The sequence below is a fragment of the Macaca nemestrina genome, chromosome 15 (assembly GCF_043159975.1).
Source record: "Macaca nemestrina isolate mMacNem1 chromosome 15, mMacNem.hap1, whole genome shotgun sequence".
NCBI lineage: Eukaryota > Metazoa > Chordata > Mammalia > Primates > Cercopithecidae > Macaca > Macaca nemestrina.
In genome coordinates this window covers 42,317,173-42,344,062 of record NC_092139.1, presented here as the reverse complement: position 1 = coordinate 42,344,062, position 26,890 = coordinate 42,317,173, and the positions used below count along the sequence as shown (strand labels likewise).

At 37.6% G+C, this 26,890-nt stretch overlaps 1 protein-coding gene across 3 annotated transcripts in view; it reads right to left on the bottom strand.

Moving 5' to 3' along the window:
* The window catches only part of LOC105481533 (phospholipase C beta 1), a 748,575-nt gene that overhangs the window by 213,792 nt on the left and 507,893 nt on the right, over positions 1–26,890 (bottom strand). For all 3 annotated transcript variants that reach the window (XM_011741183.3, XM_011741182.3, XM_071079653.1), the window contains 5 exons: positions 25,346–25,425; positions 23,572–23,625; positions 22,083–22,158; positions 14,256–14,356; positions 12,846–13,012 (listed from right to left, as the gene is read on the bottom strand). In XM_011741183.3, the coding sequence (XP_011739485.1) occupies positions 12,846–13,012; positions 14,256–14,356; positions 22,083–22,158; positions 23,572–23,625; positions 25,346–25,425 (478 nt within the window). The remainder of the gene's footprint in view (positions 1–12,845; positions 13,013–14,255; positions 14,357–22,082; positions 22,159–23,571; positions 23,626–25,345; positions 25,426–26,890) is intronic.

The window sequence follows — 26,890 nt, the reverse complement described above, 5'->3', positions numbered from 1 at the left end:
AGAAGCTGAGCTCCGGCGGACAAATGACCCATTTGGCAGAGGCGTGAGGATTAGCTCTTTGATTTGAATTTGTCTATCAAGGTCCAAATTCTTTTCCCGACTTAATTTACATTCTAATCTCTGCAAGTAATTTAAAAGCATCCTCTAGCATTTTTATCCTCCAACCCATGAATCTGATTTTTAGGAAGAAAAATGAAATATAATAGAAAACTTGTCATGCCAACATGAGGACAAGAGAAATGGTGAACACAAGAAGTGACATTGTTTTGTGGGCTTTGCAAAAAATATGCAGGTTAGCTTTAAAAAATAAAAACAGCTAAACCCATGCAAATAACATCTTCAGAGCTCTGCAGCACAGAGAAATCTACAAATTTTGCCTTGGAAGACAGATGGCCCATAAATCCACGTAGAATCATCACAGTGAAGATGGGAAAACTGGACAATGTGTCTGCCAGCTTGCATGGACACCAGCCTCCTTCTACTGTGCCAAATGCCAATTAGGCAGGATCTGGCACTCAGATGTTTGGATGTCACCGGGATTAGGTGGTTGAGAATCCATTCATCATTGCTCAATCTTCACTCTTAATGCAATAATACCAGAGCATACTGGAACGCTACCAGCCCAGTGGTTTAGCACCTCCTTAAATCACTTCTAAGCACAGCACTGAAAAGCAATTTCTCGGCTCACGTTTTTTCCTGGTGCTTTGGGCCTTGCAAATTCTGCTAGATCAGCTCACAGAAAGTCAGTGCAGATGGCATTAATATCCCATGGCTCACCAAAGTTTATTTGCCTATTTTAAGAAATAATCTAAATGTTCCCTTCTCAACTATCTTTGCCTGGGCACAAACTTTCCTATCACATTGGTCAGCTAACTGTGCTTTTGTACATTATATGAACTTCACTGGCGTCTTTGGTTATTTTGCCATTTTCCCCCCTAAATCTGGAGTCGGTATGTTCTGCACCTGTTTCCATGTGTTATTATTTTATCTTAAGTTGAAAAGCGTCACATACTGTTATTCCATCTTGATTGCAAAAACTGTGCTATTACCATAACTATGTGCAAATACAGCTCCAAGATATGGTGTGATAATGGCCCCTAAATGGCTATGTACTCTTCTCAAAAGCTCCTGCAGATTGGCTCTTCACGCAGTGCTCACAGCTTTCTGTGTCCCTGCAGTTTCCCCTGTATTAAGTTGTACTATTTGATGTGGTTTTGTGTGAAAATTCTTAATAATAACACCTTACTTTGATTTAACACTTCCCCTTTTTCAAAGTATTGTCACATCTGTGAGCTTATTTACTCCTCATCATTCCACTTGGTAGGCAGAAGACAGTTTTATTATTTAACATGACAGAGAAGCAAACTTGTCCCAAGAGAGATTAAACAGCCCCTTTAAAATGACATAGAAAGATAAGAACAGAATCCAGATTAGAACCTGTCACTCTTAAATAGAGCTTTAGAGCTGTGTTTGGAACATAGATTTATTTGTAGAAGGACTGATTTATCATTTAAAATTAGAGGTTCTCAGAGGGTAGGAAACCAATTCCATTGCCTTTTATGAATACACTGTCACAGTGCTTTATGAGAGGAGACCCTCCACAGTGGTTCCTGACTATAATACAAAGGAGGAAAAATGTTCTAGTTCCTTCACCAGAATGTCATGTTTCTTGATCAAATTGGACATTGGCTTTGTATGAGCAAGGACCATGACCTTCACTTTGTTTATATCTCTTCCATAGTCTAGCATAAAGGCAGGCCCAGAATATTACGTTCTCATTAATGCTTTCTGATGAGCTACTTAAAACATGTTATCTTTTAGTGCCCTACATGCCACTTGTCTCTCATTTGGCCCTCTGCTCTGCAGCATAAAGCACAGCATGGAATGCCAGTTTCCTCTTCAGATGCCTTCAGCACATCCTTCCCCACTGTACTGACTACAGAGGAGGTTCTACTACATTGAGAACCCTGATAGATGAAGAATGGTGCCCTTTCATTGTCTGACTCAAGGGTTGACACAGGTAGCAAGACTAAAAAAACTGTGTGTTGAGTAAATAAACCAACAAGTAAGTCAAGAATAGCATGAAGGGTTCCAGTCAGGTCACAAATGTTACATCTTTAGACTTACCTCTCAATAACTCATTCTTAAACAGTATAACAAGTCAAATTACTGGACCATCCAAAAAGTCAGTTTCCTCATTGTAAAATGGGAATAATAATATGGACTTGAAGACTTATCTGAGGTTTTGTACAAGAAATAGAAAAGCTGAAAAATGTGCCATGGTAATTTGCAGGTAAAGAGCTTAGAGCAATTCCAGAAACTCCCCATAATGTCAATAAACAAAACTTCAAGCTTCCCTTGCACATGGTTATTCAATAGATATTTGCTAGATGAATGAATGGATATTAGCTAGATGAATAAATGGAATTGAATCACATTATATCTTGTTTTATAATTATTTGTAATAATAGAATTTTCTCCTTGGCTCCTTGAGAGCAAATACTTTATCTGGACTTTGTTCCTCTTTCTAGCAGTTCATAAGTTAGATGGGTAACACATGATTGTTAAAGTGTCCACACAACTGCATTAGGTATACGTTAGAATAAAGAAATGCATTCAATAAGCATCAGGTACTTTGAAGGATCTCTTTTTTGACATGCTGGAGATTCTTGTTATAGCTGCAGAGTGAGGTGGGAACATCCTTTTTAGTATCGTGAACAGTGTTTTGCTGGTAATAATATCATAGCAGACTGTATTGGTGCTCCAGGAGATACAGCTGAGCTGGACTTGTATCTGCATCTCTGCCTGATGACTGACTTCATGTGGTATAGGCTGGAAAGGCCTAAGAATTCACACTTTCTAAGAGCATCCTCCAACAATGGCTGTGTTTGGGAATGACTGTCTTGACAACACGTTTTTTGTAAGCTGCTGTCTCTTCCTCATTCACACTCCCTACTGCCCTACTAGTACTTCCTGGAATCACCTTTCAAACTCTGTGGACTTGAATCTCCTTTAAAAGTTGGCTTCTGGGAAAACCCCCAACAAAGACATACAGCCACATTGTTCAGAAGCATTTTTTGGGGCTTATTTTCTACATATAAGGTAGAATGCTTAGGTAAGCATTACCTAAGCATGCTTAGGTAAGAAGTTTGATTTTGTTCATCATTCTCAATTAACTCTCGTGTTAAAATAATGCTATCCCTAGCTTAGAGATCATCTTTGCTGTCACAGCTGGCATCCTAGAGACTGCAGTGATTCAGAGTTAGGACAGATCTTCCAGAATCTCCATAAGAGATTAGTGAAATCCTTGCTCACTTTCCACTTCCTGGCAGGATTCCCTACCATGGTACATTTTTCAGCTTTTTCTATTAAGAGTTAGGGTGGAAGGTCCCTCCCTCACTTAATCTGGTTTCCCTGTGATTTGCTTTTTTTTTCTGCATTCGACCTGTTTCCCTCCCACTTATCTGTTGTATCACATTGATTATTGACAAGACCCTGGATAATGCCAATGTTAGGAGCCAAACGCCTGTGGCTCTGTGGCCTCTCTCCCTCCCAACACAGTACAACCTGTCAGCCTGTTTTGACTGAGCCAGAGTCCCCTGCCCCCCCACCCCTACATTGCAACCTACTCCTAGACCCTGCTGACAAGGGGAAAGGTATACTAGCCAACCATTATCAATGCCGTGTTCTGCTGGGAGGTCACATCTAGGAGGAAAGAAGCCATTCTCTGCTGTGTCCCAATAGCTCTCACATGAAATGGCAAGGCACCTCTGAAAGGTGTGATGAAGGAAAGTTTTAACAAGACTCAGCAGACAATGAGGTTGATGAGGCTACCAAGCTCACTTCTCTATTGGACTGGCATTTGATTTTACCTTTTACTATTTATATTTTTCCTGTCTGGTTATTTTCTGAACAAAGAACATTTCAGCTGTGGGTAGATGGAGCTGTGACTTTCTGGCCAGAGCTGTGGGCCTGAGTAGACATTGAGGTCACTGAAAGAAAGAAGAAAACAAACAGGATTCCTGGGCCAGGCCTTTGCCTTTCCTCAGGCCCCGGCCCTGCCTTCTGGGAATAAAGGAAATGTAATAAGGGAAAGGAAAGCAAAAGGAGTTGCCAGGTCAACCAATGAACAATAGATCCACAATGACTATCTTGAAACTTTTTTTCATTCTTAGGCAATGTGAAATATTTCAGAGAAGTCTATGAACATACCAAACATGAAGTTAAGAAGAACTTGGAATGCACTCAGGGACGACAATGCCATTTTTCTGTAACCCTCCGCAGAGGCTGGAGAGTCAATAGATGGAATTTAAATGAGATCTCGATCAATAAAATCCTAGAGTAGCTTTTCAGCAGCTTTTTCAGTGCAGTAACTTAATTAAGGCATGAAAAACATTGGCTACATCATATAGTTTTCCTCTGTTTTTGTCTTTTGGGAAGAAAATTGATCTCATTTGTGTTGACTTTGTTGATTCACTTCGGTTCTATTTCCTCAACTACTTTGTAGGTAATCTATATAAAATGACTTAAATGGATGCTACCTTAATTGTAAGGCAGATCTTTAAACTAGTCAGTATTTCCTTCAGAGGAGTGGTTTTTAAACTAAACATCCTGAATATCCCAGGGTTTGGGCAGACGTCCCTGTAGAGAATGGGGTGGGTCATAAGGGGAGACAGTGGTAGGGCAACAGCCACCATCACCTGTATTCCAGGCTCCCCTCTATTCCACCAAGACAGCACCTTTAAAGCTTTTCCCTACATATTGGCCTTTCTCATGAGACTTTGTTAGAAGAAACAAACAAAGGGTGCTATGTCTAGGACCAGTTTGGAAACCACTGCTATAGATATCGATCAATAACTTCTAAATGGACTGTGTTGCAACTTTTTTCTAAGCAAGTCCTGAGGGAGTGCCTAGGTGGATGTCTGGAGTAGCGGGAAGAATTCTGCAATGGGACAAAGAAAATAGGGTCTTGGTCCCAACATTGCCATTTCTGCAAACTGCCTCTTCTAATAACCTGACAGTTTGGCTAAGCTAAATGGCTAAGTCCTTTGTAGACTGGAAATCTATGATTTGAGGCCACTAGCCAGGGCTTCATGATTGGAAACAATGAAGACAATAACGTGACACATTGGCAGGAATGATGAGGCATAGCCTCTTTCCATTTTTTTTTTCTCTGAATGCTCAGCAACTCTGACCTTACCTATCTTTCACTTTTAATTCCCTAAGGCCATTTATAGAAAAGTGCTTGTCTTAGTTTAGGTTCTTCCAAAAGCAAGATCTGAGACAAGGATTTGAGCGCAAGTAGCTTTTTTGGGAGTTGACCCTATGAAGCAACAGTTGAGAAGAGAAGTGAGACAAGAAGGAAAGGCAGCTAAGAAGGAGAAGGTTATGAAGCAGGTTACAGCTGTGGTCAATTAGGGCTCAGTCTCATCAAGGAACTCTGGGAGAAAGCAGAGAACACACATCAGAACTTTGCAACCCAAGGGGCATAGAAGATGAGGTATTTATTCTTCAACTACTCCTGAGGCATACAATCCCTGGGAATTGTAGCCTGGCTGTGAATGGACTGACAGAAGGCCCTGGAGAGTTACCAAGTGTGTAGGTGGCTGGGTTGGAACCATGAGTGCCAAGGGACATGGGACTAGCACAGGTGTCTGCTACATTGCTGGTCTCATCCCATTTTACAGATGAAGAACCTGAAGCACACAAGTAAAGTCTCTTGCCTGAGGTTTACTGGCTTCATCATGACACTATGCCAGCCTATTTCTTTAATCTGGGCATGTTTGATCTTTCAAGGATGGAGAATAGAGATTATAATCATCACTATTATTAGTTTTTATAACTTCTACCTAGTAAAGTGAAATGGTGCTGGAAAAATATGATTCAAAAAATCTACATTGAAGTGATAATGAAGTAAACAGCAAGAGTCGAGTGTACATCCCTACTTTTATGACTATAATTATAATTCCATTTTAATAAAAAGGTATAGAAAAGAATGAGTCAGAAAGGACCATTTGTGCACAGATACGACATACCATATTTTTTTCAAGTTTCATTAATAAATGATTATTCTTATCCTTAATTATAGTACATTAAATAAGCCTGTTAGATGAGAAACAGCAATATTCAGGAATACCTCAGCCCAAGGCTCTGAGTCTCACTTCTAGACTCATAAATGTTTTAAAATAATTTGGCATAAATGCCAATGATCACTTTTCATTAGTTCAGGTCAACAACGATTTAGCCGACAACAATGAATATATGTAACCTTCTTACCAAAAGCATCTTATTTAATTCTTCTGGTAATTCTCTCAGGAAATAATTTCAAAGTTGAGAAAACTAGGGAGCAGGGCTAGTCAAAGAAGTTAAATGGCTTGGTAAGGCCAAATAAAGAGTCATAATGAATGACTGATTTCTGACCTAGTTTTAGTGTGATCTACTCTTTTTATCTGCCAAGCGACCACTATTCCTTCCCTTAGGAAGCATATCCTGGTTGAATTTTAGGGAACCATCTCTCTCCAATTGTCGGTCTATGTGGTTTGTGCTTTAGGTAGTTGACCCCATATGGGCTCTTGGGGGAGTCATATGACTTAGGCCTGTCCGTTTATTTTTATCCCATCCTTCAGGACACTGTGATTCTAATTTAGAAGTGGCCTTGAGTGACTGAAGCCATGCCCTGGATTCTGGGACTTTCATTGGAACCATGAGTAAAAAGGATTTCTGTGTACTAGGACTGGTGAGCTATAGGCTTGGAGCTGTTGGTGGCTGTCTTGGCATTCAGGAAAATCTGCCCAAGAACTAGAGCCAGTATGAGAAAATGATGAGAGATGAACGAAGACAATTATTGATGACATGACTTGACCTCCTGGATATGGTCATGTCTGAAACCATTAACACCTTGACTTTTTGCTTATATGCACAAGTACATTTATTCAGTACTTTAGTTTGAGTTAAATTCTGCTATTTTTTTCAACTGGAGGAGTCTCACCTAAAATTACAGGTTTCAAGTTTCCCAAGTCCAGTCTCTTCCTATCATTCTCAGCCTATTTCTTGGTGTTGACAATGAGAGAACATAGCTCAATTGTATAATACTTTAAATAAAACTATATTGAAAATGCAATAGGACTTTTTTCCTACTGATACTATCTAAAGGAAAAAAAGCTAAAACACTTGCTATATCTGAACTGCTACTACTTTGCTTAAAATCAAATTGCTTCGCCATTATAATTTTGAGTTCATTTCAACTATTAAACTATTAACTCAGTGAGTAGTGTCACTAAAAGGGATTATATAGCTTCGTTTTTATGATTTAATTACAACAAAGTGGGGATACTTCTGTATAGTATGCCTTATAAAAATTTAGGAGGAAGAACTGATGATAAAAGGAAGGTAGTTTGAAACATCTGCTATTATAATCTGCTACACTAATTCAATTATTTAACAAACACTCATAAACACCTGATCTTCACAGAATAAAAGCATGAAAAAAATTACTGTTTTCTTTTGGTTTGGCAGTTTAAGTAAAATTTGACCTTCGTTCATAGATATGTAAGTTGAAGTCTGCATTCTGTTACCAAAGTTACAGACTATAGACTATTTTATCTTTCATGCTAATTTTACTCACTGTGTTTCATCTGAAGAGTTTAAGTGATTAAAAATATAACTGTTTTGGAGACACTGATCTTGAAAGTATGACATTCATGAACATGTTGTTTTCAAGAGGCAGTGGTCATTGCATATTCCTGTGCCAGGAATATCTAAGTCTACAGTGCAAACAACATGCAAAGGAGGAAGCTTTTGCTGACCAGGGGCCATGGTATTTTTCAATGTGTGATTTTTAAATGGTAAAAATCAAACTTCCAGGAGAATAGTATCCTCTGTGACAAGACTCAAATTCTCTCTTTGTGGAACCCACACACATGACCTAGCCTTAGACTGCACAGAAATCCTCTGATTATTTATAATCAACACACACATCTCCCAAAACAGAAATTTCAGCATGGAGATGTGGCTGACATGCTAATTACAGCAGGTTCTCAGAGGATCAAAGTCTATTGTCTCTTCTGGAGTTTCATTTCATACTTCCATGTGTCACCCTTTTAGTCAGCTAAACTATGGTCAGCTTTGGCATTTGGGCTTTTTTTTTTTTTTTTTTTTTTTGAGACGGAGTCTCGCTCTGTCACCCGGGCTGGAGTGCAGTGGCCGGATCTCAGCTCACTGCAAGCTCCGCCTCCCGGGTTCACGCCATTCTCCTGCCTCAGCCTCCCGAGTAGCTGGGACTACAGGCGCCCGCCACCTCGCCCGGCTAGCTTTTTGTATTTTTTAGTAGAGACGGGGTTTCACTGTGTTAGCCAGGATGGTCTCGATCTCCTGACCTTGTGATCCACCCGTCTCAGCCTCCCAAAGTGCTGGGATTACAGGCTTGAGCCACCGTGCCCGGCTGGGCTTTTGATGACACTAAAATTTTTTCATTTAATTTCAAGTCTATGTTTTATGTAAAAATTATATAAAATGCAAATAAAAGCTAAACAGCACATGTCAGGTTTGCATATTATTTATTTGTTTAATACCTCCTTTAAGATATGTTTCTGGCTATCAGAGAGTGTGTGTGTCTCTGTGTATGTGTATATATGTTGTGTATATATATGCTACATATGTTTATATTCTATCATGTATATTATGTGTGTATCTTATGCTTAGCATTTTATAACAAGTATAGGCTATATGGAAGTGCCTTTCTCAGGTAAATAAGACTTAATTTCCTGATCAGCACTGAGATCAACACCAATTTAACTAACACTTGGGCACATCTGAAAACAGTTAAAATGAAAGCAGCAGAAGAATAAATTATAATGTAATATTAAACTTCCCTACTTATTTTCTTATGTGTTTATTGATCCAAATGTATTAACTACTTGACTAAAAGTTTAAAGTTTTAAAGTCTGTAGCTCATCTGTGTTAAAATCAATTCAGCCCAAATGTTATCTCTTCCATGAACTGTCCCCTACAGGAAGAAATCCCTTTATCTTCATGCTTGCTGCACTTTTCTCTGTACTTCTTAGAGTTTTGCTACTGAGTGTGGGCCTTTGCTCAGCATCTTCTGCCTCACCCAGTAACTTGTTAGAAATGCAGAATCTCGAATCTACATTTTAACAAGGGCTCAGGTGATTCAGGTGCACATTGGGTTTCAAGAAGTAATATTTAGATATTATATTATGGATATTAGATTATTAATATATTTACATATTATATTAAAATAGAATTATACATATATAATATATATACGTTTAAGAGAAGTGCAAATCTCTAGGGACATAGGGTTTATCTCTGGGTCTGTCACTGTCTGTAGCCTCTTGCCTTTCACTGAAGAGTTATTAAATACTGAAGTTATGAATGACTTAATGTAGGTTGGCTTGTAAGTTTGAGTTTGTAAGACTAGAACACCAGAGACTGTGTGCTTCCTCTAGTACCATTTGGCCTGCTTTAAACAATTAATAATAACAATTTAGGCCATTTACTGAATGACTATTGTGTGCTGGGCTAAACATTAACAGACACAATCTCACTTTATCCTAAAACAAGGCAGCTATCATGAGTCCCTTTTTGTGTACATGACTTAGAGCTGAAATGACCCTACTAAGGTCTTTGTAATTTGACTTTTAACTCCTCAAGAGTTGAACTTCTTTCATATGGATTCTAGAGAAGAAGGAGCTACAGATACAGCCAACCAGAACTTCTGAACTGGTGCTGGAGTCCCCTGGGGTGACTGAGGGTGCATGTTATATGGTAGCAGGTGGCTGGCCCATTAGCTACATTCCAGCTGTTGGACTCCAAAGCCTCTGTCCTTCCCATGTGCTAGATAAGGTTTTAGGTAGAGATGGCATTAGCCAAAATTTTTCTGGACAGAGAACACTAGGTAACATTCTTAAGTGATCAGTTGGGGCACAAATACTTTGGGTCACTGATTAGATCCCACCTGCAAGTCTACATTAAGGATTTCATCATGAGAAGGTGCATCTTCTAGGTGCTGGGGAAAATAAAAGAAAGTTTAAGGCCCAGAAATCATGTGATCTCCTAGAAAAAATAGACAACAACTCCTGAGGAATGAAAACCAACACACTACACTTCAAAACATTGAGAAGAGTTAACACTTATTCATCGCGTTACACAGGCCCAGATTCTTCTTTCCAAATGCTTTGCAGGTTTTATTTAATTCAAATCTACAACAAGCAAATCAAGAATTCTTCTGTCCTTAATTTTGAAGATGAAATAATGAAGGCATAGAGAAGTTAAGCACCAAGGCTATAAAACTAGTGAGGTGGATCTCAGCTTTGAAACTCAAAAGTGGAACCACTATTCTATGTTGCTTCTTTATACTGCTATTAAGGTTGACACAGAGGTTTTGTGATCAATGTCATATTAAGGTATGGAAAAACAGATAATGTTGCTTTTAAAACATTTAAATTTTAAAATATTTTGTGTGCCTCTTTTGATGTGAAATTCATAAAATGGCACTAAATAATTTTGCAAATGCTAGGAGACATCATCTTAATTTCCATTAGAATCAAAATGGGTTTTTCTAGGGTTATAGGGTTTTATAGTAATCTATCACAATGTTTTCTCTTTGTACCCTCTACATTGTGCGAGTCATCAGAAGATGATGTACGGAGGCATCAGATACCAGCTGAAGCCTGGGCCATCAGCAGTGTGGTGTGAAGGAAGGAGGAAAGGAAAAGGCTTACACTTTGGAGTGTTTCACTGGTTTCACAAAAGCTTTTTGTTTTCCTAGTGTCATGGGCTAACTGGTTTTTAGAAGTGTTGTTAGATTTGTTGTAACAATGTGTATGTTATTTTTGGAGAAGTTTGGATTTTACAAAAGAACTGCTAAGCTACTTGGGCAAAACCTCCAAGATGTGCCCTGCTTCATGATAAGGGGAAATCTCATCTCTTGTGTACTACAGAAGAAAGGGTAACCTATTTAAGTAGGTTTGGAGGGGCAGGCCTGGCCATGCCAAGACATACTGTTGGGTTAGTTGTTTCCTTTAACTAATCTCACCCTCACAGCATCAGTAAGAATGATGACAACAACTAAGGCAAAGTGCTTCACCAAGAAAACAAATGAAAACTAAAAAATTGCATCTAAAAATTTCCAAGTAGTAGCATGTAAGATATAATTAATAGATTTTATATTTATACTTCTTCTTCTTCTGTCTTTCTTTTCTTTTCTTTTTTTTTTTTTTTTTTTTTTTTGAGACAGAGTCTCCCTCTGTCACCGAAGTTGGAGGGCAGTGGTGCAATCTCGGCTCACTGCAACCTCCATCTCCTGGGTTCAAGCAATTCTCCTGCCTCTTTTGAGTAGCTGGGACTACAGGAGTGTGCCATCATGCCCGACTAATTTTTGTATTTTTAGTAGAGACAGGATTTCACCATGTTGGCCAGGCTGATCTCAAACTCCTGACCTCAAGAGATCCACCCGCCTCGGCCTCCCAAAGTGTTGGGATTACAGACGTGAGCCACAGCACCTGGGCCCATTTATACTTCATGCTTTCATTTTCCACTTAGAGGACCAGTTCCAGATTAAATATAATGGGTTAAAAGACTTTTAAATTTACTTTTATGATAATCATTCTTATTTATGACTATAAGCTTGCTAGAGCTATTTATGTTACTTTAGAAAATGCCTGCATATTAATATATAATTGATTTCTTTTCAATGATTGGTTAATTGTACTTTATTTTCCTCCCTATGGAATATCTAGGCAATCTGCAATAACATCAGTGATAACACACTAATTTTCTTGGTGAAGATATTTCAATCCAGATGAGAGTTAGTCTTCGCAGTAGAAGCTCTTGTTCAGGGACAGTGCTGCCACATGTAGTTGAAAACTTGCAGTAATTACATCTTCATGATCTTATTTTGGCAATTCATTTTCCCAGAATCGAAAATAAAAATTTCTTAAAAACTTCCAGGTGGCCGGGCGCGGTGGCTCAAGCCTGTAATCCCAGCACTTTGGGAGGCCGAGACGGGCGGATCACGAGGTCAGGAGATCAAGACCATCCTGGCTAACACAATGAAACCCCGTCTCTACTAAAAATACAAAAAAATTAGCCGGGCGACGTGGTGGGCGCCTGTAGTCCCAGCTACTCGGGAGGCTGAGGCAGGTGAATGGCGCAAACCCGTGAGGCAGAGCTTGCAGTGAGCTGAGATCCAGCCACTGCACTCCAGCCTGGGCGGCAGAGCGAGACTCCGTCTCAAAAAAAAAAACAAACAGACAAAAAAAAAACTTCCAGGTAACTTAGAGCTGCCTTTGGGTTATCAATTTTTGGATTGTTTTGTATTTACAACACTAAGTATTTCTACACAGAGAGCCAAATTTTAGACTATTTCCCCAGATAGAAAAATTTATCAGATAGTGTATACTGGAAAAAGATAAGGGTCTCACGGACTAAATATTCTCTTCAGTTTTAGAACCTTAGAAAAATCTGTGGGCCACTTCACAGAACTTTCTAGAAAAAGATCCAAAAGGGTAACCTAAAGATAGTGAATTTCCTGTATGAAAAATACACATTAAGTCACTGGGTGAATTTGAAACAAAACAGGATTAGACGTTTAAAAAATATGTTACATGCATTCATAAATATAATAACAAGGACAAAAAAAATCACACACCGAAGTTTAAAGAAACACGTACTGCATTGAACCTCCAAGTGATTTCAGACAGAAAGGGATGCCTTTGTAAACAGAGGAAACTAATCTAATAATCATTGGTGTTCCTAATTCCCAGGGTGTGACTACCCCCAATTAGAAACAAGAGCTTCCCTTTGGTGTGAAAGGAAGTACTGACCTTTTTTGGCGAAGCTGCTGTTGGGTTCATACTTCTCAATCAATACTTGGACTTGCTCTTGTTTTAGAGGTGGATAAAGTATTTCATTAAGCCGAGGATCTCGCTGCTTAAGGTTGATAAAATCCATCATCTGGTCAACGGTAAGATATGGTTTGCTTTTGGCACCACTAAAAACAGTTAAAAACCAATAAATAAGAATTTTTTAAACTAAGTTTCATTCATATATTTGCATTTAACTCTAGGGAAATAAAATCCTGCTATGCTTGATAAGAAAATACTATTTTGAAACTCTTATCTTGCCCTAAAAACATGATTTTTATACCTCTGTGGGCTGCAAATATCTTGTGCAATTGCTACCACTAAAACCCAATGCTCTTGAAAAATACCAAATGGGTAAGAAAACTCACAGTAGAAAAACACTGCACGATGTGCAGAAGGGTGCACCACTCTAAACAGAACACAGAGGTTTTTTGATTATGACAGTAAATTTTTGGTTTAATCATCCAACTACATATCCCTAGTCATTTAAAGATGTATTTATTATCATTACTTAAAGTAAACAACCTGTTTGAGCATTTTTAAAAGTTACAGTTAGGCTTCAACAAGAGACTATAACTCCTCAACATATCGTTCAAACTTCCCATTTCAATTGTATTAATCATCTAAAGACAAATTCAGTGGTACAAATGTTGCAGATGTTCAATAAATATATGATGGCAATGAACAGCACAAAACAAGAATATGCAATGTCATTTTCAGCAGTACTGTTTGCCTGTCTTCCATTTGAAGAAACCCTTATTTTGTTTACCACATTTTGTATTGTTTTTCTGTCATGTAGATTTCAGTATTTCAGGAAAGGTAAACTGCTACTTTCCCCATATTTGCCTTAGTGCCTTGGTTTCTTTCTTTCTTTTTTTTTCCTTTTGTTCTTCTAATCTTTCAAAAAAAGTAACGCCTTAATATAAGTTTATAATTTCTAACATAAAAGCAAATAATTCTTCAGCTAAAGGGGTTCTCAGTAATCCAAACTTCTCATTTTGCTAATGTGGCCGAGAGAGATAAAATAACTGGTTCCCAATCCAGAGTTCTTCCTGCGACATGAGTCTATCTCCACTAAGCCAAGATGACTCCCTGTTCTACCCATAATCCTTCAACCATACAAAGTTATCTGAGCATGCAAAAACAACTACCTCCGACAATATATCACAGCAAACTTGTACTCATTGAAAGCAGTGGTTGCACCTCATGGGCAAGATTGTATGATCCTATCCAAAACATCACACAGGAATATTGCTTTTAAACATAGTGTATGATATTCTTCCATCTCCAATTACCACTCAAAGTCCTGCTCTAGTCACCTGAGAATCAATGAAAGCTGAAAAAGATGTGGGTTAAAATGTGTACTCTTACAATTCTGAAAAGATGTTATCAATTTCAGGTCGAGGGCAAAGGTTGTTGAGGAAAACTCTGTACACTTCTGGAGTGAAATCTTCTTGAGGTATTGAATCATTCTGGGAAATAAGACAACAGAGTCAGCAAATGGTCTTTTTCTTTCCCCAGCTTCCTCCCTCCCTGTTTTTTCTCTGTCTCTTCCCTTCCTTCTTCCTCCCCTCCCTCGCCTTCTCCCCCTCTCTTTCCTTTCTTTTTCCTTTTCTTCTAGGAGGTCAGGGTAAACACACCTATGAGGTCAACCGTAGCGTTCATTTGGACACCGACTTTAGGGTGTCAAACCCTTTTTTCTGTGGCTTTTTCAGTTTAATTTAAGCTTAAGAAGTTTCTCCTGCTAAAGGGATGTTAACGCCATTTCCTACATACATTTTCTAAAGTAAGTTAGACCTACGAAAGATAGTCTGTTTGGCAGAATTATTTTTAGGTTTTTTTTTTTTTTTTTTTTTTTTTTACTTGAATCTTTTTTTTTAAAGTAATTACCGTAGAGACAGACAGAGTCAAAATGAAAACATAAATTCCAATTTTGTGTCATTTTTTTTCAAACAATGTTCCCTCTGGTTTAAATAATCTGATAAGTTGTAAAACAGTTTTCGTAAGTAGGACAGCACTAGTCATTATTTTTCCACTGATTGCTCCTGGTCCTATTGTTTAGGAAGCAAGTCATTGATATAAAAGGCCACTTCTATGACTTATTTTTCTGTTTAGTTGGGCTGCCATGGAAACCGGAAGCATGTATTCAAGCCTTTGTTAACAGGAAGGACATTTTTCATGTAGTCTTCCTATTTCAGGTACGTGTTAATGTGATTATTTTTATTTTTCAAACCCTTAAACAAAAGAACACACCCTTCCTTTTACTGTTTTCATAGGTTTTACAAATGTCTAAAAATTATTGTCTGAAGTTGTTCACCACTTGCAAACAGATAAGAGAACTTAGCTCATCACTCGGCCAATAGCAGAAGACCCATATTTGTGGAATGAATGAATGAAGTAATATTTCCTTTACTAAATCCATGTATAGAGATAGAAAAAAATCTATTTTGCAAAACAGAATTTTGAGACAACCAAACAATACATGAATCATTAGACATAGATGTGTTGTGTCATTATAACTTAGGTTACTTGAGCACAAACTTTGAAATAAACACAAGTGGTCAAATCCAGGAGCAGTGGGGACTTCTCGTGAATTGTTTTATTAGTATTTTGGCATTCATAAAAAGGGAACAAGTATAACCTGCAAGCACATTTCCAAAATTCCACTTGATTTATAGAAAGAGAGAAATCTCTTTAGCTGGAGACTGCACACTTTTCAGTTCCACCCTCTCTCTAAGTTGGACACCTGGAGCTCTGTAAATAGTTTTAATAGATGAAAATGACCCTATCTACCTTAATTATTGGCTGTTAGGCACAAGGAAGAGAAATACTTAAAATCAATTGCGAGAACGTGCTCAATGGCACTGCTGGCTGACTCAAGTGCCTCCAGCTTTACTGGATTCTATGAACCCCAAGTGTGTTCTCCTATTTTCCCTACTAAATAGAGTTCACCTCACTTCCCCTTCTACCAACTTCATCCAACATACACATAAATTAATTTGATCTAAGGAGAGCAATAATTGTCATCCTTCACTTACTGACCTCTCTTTTCCTTCCCGTCTCAGTTTATAACTTCTTTTTCTGGAAAGCCTTGCCTTCTCCTTGTACTGGGTTTTGTCTTCCAGTTGTGCACACATCACACCTTGCATGTCTCACATTTCAACACTCAATGTATTGTGCTCCCAGCTATACAGTTCTCTCTATTCTTTGCTAATCTGCAGATGCACACGAGCTAGGATGTGTGTCTTGTCTGTTAATGGCTCTATTTCCAGTGTGCCACATAGAGTAGGTACAAATAAATATTTACTAAATGAATGGATGTAATTTATTGAGAAATGTGGAGAAATTGACAGCGAACACTCATGTGCTGTTATTTCCTTTGAAATATCAGATTTAACTAACGTCATTTACATAAGAGTCCTGACACAGAATTTGATGGAACAATATGCTTTACTAAAATCTTACCATTGTTCATGCACCAGCTGTGAATTAGGAGGGGTCAAATTAATGAGATAATCTGAATAAACACAACATTATTTTCATTGCGAGTTGGATGTTAGCATATTGAAAGAAGAAAACATTTCAACATAGCTGATTTTCTTTGTCTCATTTTTCTTTTGCCCAACTTGACTGATGAGGATACCCCAAAGTCTTTGGGGTTAGTAGGTGAAAATGGAAAAAAAAGTGTCTGGTAAAGAGGAGTTAAAATAAGTAAGCATCATTGAAAGCTAAAATGAAAGGGTATAGTGGAGACGTTTAGGTAAAAGCTATGGATAATCCCTAATTCCTTGCAGTTTAAACAAGACTGAAATTCACAAAGCTAATTCACATACTTTCCTTTCTGGATCTCACAACTTGGTGAAGTGAATGGCACGGATTCATTTTTCCTGTTTGTCTAGGAGGAAATCCAAGGTCTAATACTCTAAAGATCCTACCCCACGCTGAAATATTCCTCTGTGAACCCTTCCTGACCACATCAGCTAGACATGACACTACTTTTTCTTTGTGTTCACAGTCTCCCTTTATCTATCTTCGTCATTGCATCCTTCCACAGCTTTTCCTTTATTTTTTATATGTCTTATTTTCTACTGAACTATGAGCTTTTGAGTGACATGACAATCTCTTATTTAATTCCTTTGTGTTCCCAGCATGGTGCCCGGCATATAGTAGATACCTAACCAGTGTTTGCTGGATGAACCCAGGAGATGATATCAGACCTTGGGTCTTCCCTTTTAATCCAGGACTTGGTCCATCACATCAGGCACCCAATACAAAATGCACTGTCAGTGATTACTTCTTGTTGTTTAACCTTTTTGAAGGATGACTTAAGAAGGCTAGTATAATCTAAATTAGTAATCTGAACCAGGCCCATTTATTTTAGAAACTGCAAAGTATTGGCAAACTTGAAAAAATTGAATTGTTTCAATACCATGCTTGTATACAAGGCCTCTCAAGGGAAAAATTTTAACAATCTTGGTAGTAGCACTGGTGGCATTTGCATTTCTAGATTTCATAGACCTGGTAATGTCATATCCAAACGCCAAATTAAAAAATAAAAACCAGATCCCCCCAATATATGCATATGAAAAATACTCAAAATGAGAATAATAATTAGCATTTACAGTATATCAAACATAGTTCTATGAGCTTTACTTGAATAGTTTCATGTAAGCCCATCAACTCTTTGCAGTTGGCATTATTACTGTACTACTTTTATAGATAGGAACACTCAGGTGCTAGGAGGTTACAAAACTTGTCTAAGGTCCTGGGTGAGCAAATGGGTGTGATGAGGTGACAATGACTATATTTTGAATCTGAGTTGCTTAATTCTATAGTTTACACTGTAAGCAAGTACACTAAATATTCCTATTAGTTTTGGGATGGTGGTTTGCATTTTCTTCATTATACATTTCTAGATTTAAAAAATAATTATACGAGAAAAGAGTACTTAAATTTCGGAAAAAAATTCAGAAAAAATGTTATTTTAAAATATATTAATTCATTGAAGCAGACTCTAATGAATAAAGTCCACATATAGACTTGTTTGTCTTGACAAGTTGATGGACAATTTCCCAGTAAATTCAGAAATTCAACATATTGTTAATATTTTTATTCTGAAACCATAAATAAACCATTGAATTAGCCAATTAGCCATGGAATACACGAAATAATTACAAGTAAATCACTCATAATGAACTGATTACTTAATGTGGTTTTAAAGTAGAATTTTGATATTAGTGATATTAAGAATCACAAATACAAAAATGATTGTTTCTGATTTATATTCAGGATGTAAGGCACAGAAGAAAGGCAATATATTACAGTTACACACAGAAGTCATTTTACACATTTTATTCATAGTATTTAGTAAAATTTATACTATTCTTCAAATTTAAAATAATTAATTTATCTTTGTATTACATGTGTGCCCATCAACTACAATAAACTTTGTTATTTGAAACAAATACATGGGTTTATTCCTGATCTTCTTCGTTAAAATGCAACTCCATATGCCAGTGCTATGGCAAGACTACTATACAATTCCAAATGTCACTGAGCTCTTTTCAAGTTAATAAGCCTTAAATCAAGGGAATTTGGTGCAAATAAATTATTTTCAGTTCTCAGAAAGTTTGTGGGTAAAGTGGTAATTTTTTGAATACGGAACAGTTTTCAAGGGTCTCACTGGAAAATATGTTTGGGTTGTTAATAGAAGGACGGCAATTGCTTTGTCTCTCTCTTTGGATTCAGTACTACCTTTTAACAATTAGGGTAACTTCAGGCTAGCAACTGTAATTTCGAAAGAGTAGTACCTTCTAAAGGAACGTGTTATTCTAGTGGATCATGTCGGCCAGGATACAAGTTCAAGTGCCTTATTTATCCCTAACAATGTGCACAAAGATCCTGTATAAAAAAAAAAGTCTCAACAGGATATCCACTGTGTTTCTGGTAATATATCTATTTACAGAGCACAATTAAATCTTGTTTGAGTGACTTGGCTACAAAATACGCTCCCATTTATGCAGAACCATCTATGATTTATATAACCCTTTTCTTCCGTGGCTTGTTTAAAATGCCTCTTGTCAATATGACCAACATTTTTTGCTAATTAATGGATATTTTCCAGAGTCATTGTTATGTAGAAATGAAATTTTTATAGAGATTTAAAACGGAGTTTTGATTCGTCATAGTCAGTTCACAGAAACATTTATTTCCTAGCTCTGAAACTGTCTTTGGTTTTTAGATTTTTAAAAAGCATTCTAATTTTATAAGTCATCCAAGTAAATTATATTTTACTATGAATTATAATTTTTCAAAGTTTTAGCATAGAGGTTGTTTTTTAAAGTTATCTCCAACTTTAGATAATTGTCATTACATTTAATTTGTTAGAGATAATTTTTTCCAATTTAAACATAACTGCTGTTATTTGAATCTCATTTTCCTTTTAAATTTGCCTGCAATTGACATTGGTCTGGTAGTTTGAACATATAATAAACATAGCAGATTACGCAATGTATATTTATTGACTGAATGGTCAAAATCCAGTTGTTTAGAAAATTACAATTTACGGGGAATTGGTTGATGCATTTAATTTTCTATTCCTTCTTTCCCTTAGCTAGATTCATAAGTTAAATATTTTGATTATTATATTTTAAGAGATGTTATCCAGAAAAGGTAAAATCAGAAGTGATTGCAAAGGAAAAAGAATTCTTTGCACGTCTTTGCAAATCCATCTCTCAGGTTTTCTCTTTATGCTTGAATGCAGCAGTCTTTTTCAGTTGCTCAAACCCAGTAGGCCAATTATTTCCAGCCTCAGGGATTTGCATGCATTGTTTTCTTTTTCTGGAATGAGCTTCCCTTCTTGCAATAGTAGCTCTCCAGTCTTTCTTTTTATAGCACTTCCCCCAGTTTACAAATGCATTTGTTGGCACGCTTATTGGCTAGTTTCCCCAGAAGACTCTATTGTCCTTGAAACCTTGAGTTTCATTTTCTTCACCACCATATTCTCAATGCCTATGGGCACATAGTAAGTGCTCAAGAAATATTTGTTGAAGTCGGGGACAGGACCTTAACTGTTATATTGTTCCTATGTTCCTACTCCAAAGCATCTAACAAAAAAGCAATAGCAAGCAGATTCAAACATTTTATTTTGCTTTATAAAATGAAGGTGAAAATGTTTTGGGGGAGCCTTTCCACAGCTCTGCTCACTTTTTGCAGCCTTATTAGCTTTTTCCACCTATAGAAGAAAGGTGATAGTGGAGAGGTGCTCTTATTTCGTTCTTGTGACGTACCAAAGTTGTTAATGAACTTTGCTGTTTGGAAAAGTCTTCACAACAATCATTGGCTGATAAATTTAACCATAGCACTCAATACTTTTATAATTCAATCATAAGTCTAAGAATGGCTTTGCAACCTTATTTAGTGCAACTTGAATATTGCTGGCATATTTTGAGGGGCTCAAAAGTTCTTCCTATATGTTATCCTTAGGTAAATGCTGCCTTGTTGCTTAGATACTAAGATAAAAATAATTTGTAATAGAAAGGAGAGCTCCGCATGAGAAAAAAGTTTTATGCAATGGACTTCCAGAAACAATAGTAATAAATCATTTTAGAGCCAGTAACGTAGAAATTAATCAAAATGAAAGCAAATTGTTTCATTTGAGGTGGTTAATGTGCATGATGTACCTTGTATGTGTCAGGCATAAAAACAAAAAGCATGTTACATGCTTGTCCTCTCACTTACTTTACCACCGTACGAGCAAAGTAAGTGTTATCCAAACTAGTTAGATCCTGCACCCCTCTCAGTAAAAACTTTCTGAGCACAACTCTGTAGAGTAGGTAGATAAATTTATTTATAAGCACACAGCACCATACTAATTGTGTACATAGCTTATAAATCTTTAAACATTCTAAAATGCTAAGGTGAGATGAAATCAATATTTCAGATATCTTCCTAAACATAATGGCTTCATACTGACCCAGGGCTGGAAAGCCCCAAAGTAGGGCTTAGCCTGCAAGGGTTCTTGGCTTCACTCAGGAAATAATTCAAGGACAAGCGAGTGGTAGGGTAGAAGAAAATAACCTCACTGAGGCAGCAGTGTTACAGCTCCATGCCTGTTCCCGCAGAGCAGGGCTACTCCATAGGCAGTGTGCTGAGAGTAGCAGCTCAGCCAGTTTTGCAGTTATATTTGTACTGATTTTTAATCACATGTAGATTAAGGGGTGGTTAATACAGAAATTTCTATGATGGGGTGGTAATTTTTGGGTCATGGGGTCATTACCGTGGAAAGGGGTAGTAATTCCTCAGTGTTGCTCTGGCAATGGTAAACTGACATGGGCATATTTTATGGAAAGCTGCTTCTGCTCCCCCGTTTCAGCTGGTCCTTAATTTGGTCCAGTGTCCATACCCCACCACCAGAGTTGAGTCTCGCCTCTTAACTCAACACTATCATTAGCTAATATCTTAAAAAAAAACATCAAGAAGCGTTTATTGTGATAAGTTTGAAACCACATTTCAAATTGTCATCTTGATAATGCTAGCCTTTTTTTGGCTATTTTAGAAATATTACCTTATTAGGTAACTTTTTTATCTACAAAAAGCAATGGTCATTCTAGATTGAAATATTGATTGGAATTATAGGAGTAAAAAGAGGCCTCGTCAGAGTCTTGACTGTTCCTAGCCTGCTCTATAAACTTTTCTCGGCCTTTGTTCATTACCCAGTTCCAAAGCTGCTTCTACATTTTCAGATATTTGTTATGAGCAGAAACCCCACCTCTTGGTACCAATTTTCAGTCTTACTCTGTTTTCTGATGCATATAGCAGAATACTTGAAACTGTATAATATATAGGAATCAAAATGTATTTCCTACAGTTTCAAAGGCTGGGAAGTCCAAGGTCGAGAGGGCACATCTGGCAAAAGTCTTCTTGCTAGTGGGGACTCTCTACTTTGGCAGAGGTGGCACAGGGAATCAGATGGTGAGAGGGAAGAACATGCTAGCTCAGGTCTGTTTTTCTCTTCTTATAAAGCCACCACTTCCTCGCCCATGATAATCCATTAATTCATTAACCCATCAATCATGGAGGCTCTTATTTTCCTCTTAAAGGCCCTATTTCTCAAAACTGTCATATTGGAGATTAAGTTTCAACATGAGTTTTGGAGGGGCTGAACATTCAGACTATAGCATAACACAACATGCTCACCCTTGAAGATGGAAGACTACAAGCCTCTAAAGCAGTTTCAACTCGCTTCCGGTCTGCTGAAAACAAGCGATATATGCTGTGAAGTGAACACAACAAAGGAGAGAGGTTTAAGTGGCACATGGATCACAGCACTAATAGATGATCCAACTCAAAATATTCCATTCAGTCAAATCTATTTGTTATTCATATTTAAAGAATGAAAAGATACATTCCTCCATGCATTTGCATCAACCTGTGTGCTTTTTAAAATTAAGGTATCCAGTAAAAAATAAATATTTTAGGACTATGGTGCTGACCCAGTTAAAAAATATTGTATTAAATAATCTCCAATATTAAGCGCTAAAATAAACATCCTTATTTATTCTGTCCCCTTGCTACTACTACCCACTGCCCCAAGGTGTACCTTGCATTATTAATAAATTTAATTTTTGATTTCTGTTTATTTTTAAATTAATTTCTTTTCTTTTATTTCTTTTTTTTTTTTTTTTTTTTTTTTTTTTTAGAGACAGGGTCTCACATTGTTGCCCAGGCTGGAGTGCAGTGACATGATCCCAGCTTACTGCAGTCTTCACTTCCCATGCTCAAGTGATCCTCCCATCTCAACCTCCCTAGTAGTTAGAACTAAAGGCATGTGCCACCACACCTGGCTAATTTTTTTAAATTTTTGCAAAGATGGAGTCTCACTATGTTGCCTAGGCTGCTCTCAAAATCCTGGCCTTAAGCAATTCTTCTGCCTTGGCCTTCCAAAATGCTGGGATCACAGGCATGAGCCACTGTGTTTGGCTTAATTTGTGTATTCGCAGAAGCTTTCTAGTAGCTTGTAAGTCAAAAGTTAAAGACTTTTGGCTGAATATGACCTAGAGATGGACTTGTTTTCGTTACTAATTTGATTTAAAAATAAAACTTAAGTACTGCACAATTTAATATACTAATTTAGGTTTATGGGTTCCATAAAGACATTAGACAATCTAATACCAGGTGCTCACCAGTCCCACAGGATATATGGTAGAGATGAGCTGTTGTCTCCTTTAGACAAGGTTTGCTCTTTAGTTTTTCCTCCTCCTCCTGACCTGTTTCGTCATTTATATTCCCTGCCTGGCTCCAGTTAGCATCTGAGGTTGCAACCACTGCTTGAGGGCTACAGCCATCTTGGTAGAAAGAGGCACTGAGGTCAGCCAATTTCCACTCCCAGAATAGATCTGAATCTCAGATGGCCTTTTGGTTTTAGCAGCAAGGGTCCCTCCACTTCCTCCACCCACTTCCTGCTTTGGTATTTCTTGAAAATAATGCCAGAGGAAAGGGAAGCCCCGGGGAGATGTCTATGAGGAAAGCAGCTGCACTGACATGAGACATGTGTGAGGGAGGACGGGGCTACCACGCATTTCCACACTCCCACTTAGGCTGCTGGAGAAACAAAACAGAGCCATGGCACGGATTCAGATCTTTGAGGAAAATAAAATGAATAATGAGAAATGCTCACAAAGCTTACTTTTTGAGAGGAATACGCCCTTCTGGAGTGACTTGCAGCTTAAGTTTAGTATAGCTGTTGGAGAAGCAGAAAAACAAGGGTTTGATTTTTTTAAAAAGGCTTTTTTTCTTGAAGAATAACATACACTCAAAAAAGCCCATGCCTTTGTACACTTTGTGACATTTCCACAAACTGCCCAAGTCTCCACAGTTGGCACCCAGATTAAGAAACAGAATGTTGTCACTTTAGCGGCATTCCAGAAGCCCTTCCCAAGGGAACTGTTATCCTGACTACAAATAGCATAGATTACTTTTGCCTGTTTTTGCACCTTACATAAAGGAATCATACTCTTTTGTTTGGCTTCTTTCACTCAATAGTATGTTTCTGAGATCTAACCATATTTTGCTTATTGTTTGCTTATATATTCATTCTCAGAATGAGAACTCTAGGTCACTGTTGATGGATGAATACATTAGGAATTCTACTTCAGGAAGCTGTACACATTAAGGCCCAGCAATCCCAAAGTTAGATGTGCGCAACAAAAATATTCACAATATGTTCACCAAAAGACATGTGCATAGTAGCTATTCATAGGGAGACATCTTTCTGGAATAGACATTTGTAGTAGAGATTGATTAGCCAACTAGCAATAACGTGCTATGTTTCAGATAAAACATGTTATGTACCTCTGTGTCCCCTTTCACTAACATTGCATGGAAGAACAAATGTTCTAGAAACATTGCCTGGAAAACATATTCTAGAAGAAGGATGATAAAATCAAAGACAAGGTAAAAAGACCCAGGAAGAAAGGAAGGGAAGAGGTGGAGGCATGAAGGAAGAGTCCTTAAGGTAACAAACTCAGGAGAGGAGGCAATCCCATAAAAAAGCCCTTAAATGAAGACCTGAGATATTGACTAAAAGCAAAAGGAATTCATAGAAGAGTAAAAAAAAAAAAAAAAAAAAGAATGTGGCTGAGGTATTATGTCTGGAATGATGGGTATGTCTTACATAAGAAGAGGGAAGACAACTCTGTTAAACAAAATAGAGGACCACCTATTAATGTTTCCACTTGTGGTTTTGATTTAAAGACTTCCTAACCTCCTGACCAGCCACAGCTTCCAAAATGAACACAACCAGCTTTCCTTGCTGCTCATCTTGCCTAAGTCATTATTTTCCTTGGTCAAAGAAGCTTTAGAAAGGCTGTGGCAATTCCAGAGTGATCTGGCAATTTGTTTTGCTTTTCTTTCCTTATTTTCCTTCTTCTCTTTCCTTTAGATCCTTTCTATTTTCTTACTAACACTTGCTGGGATCATCTACATGGGATGGAATCAGGACATCAGCCTATTGATTTAAGTAGTCAGGAAAGGTATTGTAGCATCTATCAGAGATCTATAACTCTAGAGAAATGAGGAACATCTGCTGTTCCTCAGATTAATAATTGAGAGGACACACGCAGATGTAGAAGCAGAGGATTATCCGATATTAATAATTTTTAGTTCTGAGCACAGCTGCCAGGATTTGGAAGTGTCTCTTTGTTGTGTGTCAAAAGCACTGACATTCATGCGAGTTCAGCCCAGGTGTAACACGGATGTGCAGCTTGGAGGAAAGAGCAATCTTTCTTGGAAGTCTTCCAGTTCTGAACCAGGGAGGTATCAGTTCTCTAACAAATCCCAAAGGAAAATTTATGTTCATCAGTGTGAGAAGTCAGTGTGGCATAAACAGAAGACTCACAAAGGAGAAAGGAAACTGACTCAGAAGAAGCAACGCCCTTAGCAATAAAATTAGAGTGACTTACGCTTTTTCCAGAAATGCATCCCTGGACATGTTTTGGGCCAGCAGGTTTGTTGCCAAACTGAAAACCTCATTTGTCCATTCCTGAAAAATGTAAATCACACTTGCATTAGCTTAAATACTGCACAGTCATTAGACACATGCTTTTAGCTTGGCTTCCAGGAAGACACATTAGTTCAATGTGTATGCCAAAGGTTTTTTGTTTTGTTTTGTTTTATTATCCCTTTTTTGGGTAAAAATGACATAAGTAAATTCAAGTCCCTGAGGGACTACTCTTTTCCTAAGGAGATGTTCTTTGTACACAAAGATTTTTTCTGCTTTTCAAAATTTGTATAAATAGAAAATTGCTATGTTTCCCTTCAATAACTAAACACTTTTTACTATTTCCTTGAATTACAAACAGATAAAGAGTCATTAAAAAGTTTAACATTCTGGATATTAGCCCTTTGTCAGATGAGTAGATTGCAAAAATTTTCTCCCATTCTGTAGGTTGCCTGTTCACTCTGATGGTAGTTTCTTTTGCTGTGCAGAAGCTCTTTAGTTTAATGAGATCCCATTTGTCAATTTTGGCTTTTGCTGCCGTTGCTTTTGGTGTTTTAGACATGAAGTCTTTGCCCATGCCTATGTCCTGAATGGTACTACCTAGGTTTTCCTCTAGGATTTTTATGGTATTAGGTCTAACATTTAAGTCTCTAATCCATCTTGAATTAATTTTCATATAAGGAGTAAGGAAAGGATCCAGTTTCAGCTTTCTACTTATGGCTAGCCAATTTTCCCAGCACCATTTATTAAATAGGGAATCCTTTCCCCATTTCTTGTTTCTCTCAGGTTTGTCAAAGATCAAATGGCTGTAGATGTGTGGTATTATTTCTGAGGACTCTGTTCTGTTCCATTGGTCTATATCTCTGTTTTGGTACCAGTACCATGCTGTTTTGGTTACTGTAGCCTTGTAGTATAGTTTGAAGTCAGGTAGCGTGATGCCTCCAGCTTTGTTCTTTTGACTTAGGATTGTCTTGGAGATGCGGGCTCTTTTTTGGTTCCATATAAACTTTAAAGCAGTTTTTTCCAATTCTGTGAAGAAACTCATTGGTAGCTTGATGGGGATGGCATTGAATCTATAAATTACCTTGGGCAGTATGGCCATTTTCACTATATTGATTCTTCCTATCCATGAGCATGGTATGTTCTTCCATTTGTTTGTGTCCTCTTTGATTTCACTGAGCAGTGGTTTGTAGTTCTCCTTGAAGAGGTCCTTTACATCCCTTGTAAGTTGGATTCCTAGGTATTTGATTCTCTTTGAAGCAATTGTGAATGGAAGTTCATTCCTGATTTGGCTCTCTGTTTGTCTGTTACTGGTGTATAAGAATGCTTGTGATTTTTGCACATTAATTTTGTATCCTGAGACTTTGCTGAAGTTGCTTATCAGCTTAAGGAGATTTTGGGCTGAGACAACGGGGTTTTCTAAATATACAATCATGTCATCTGCAAACAGGGACAATTTGACTTCTTCTTTTCCTAACTGAATACCTGATTTCTTTCTCTTGCCTAA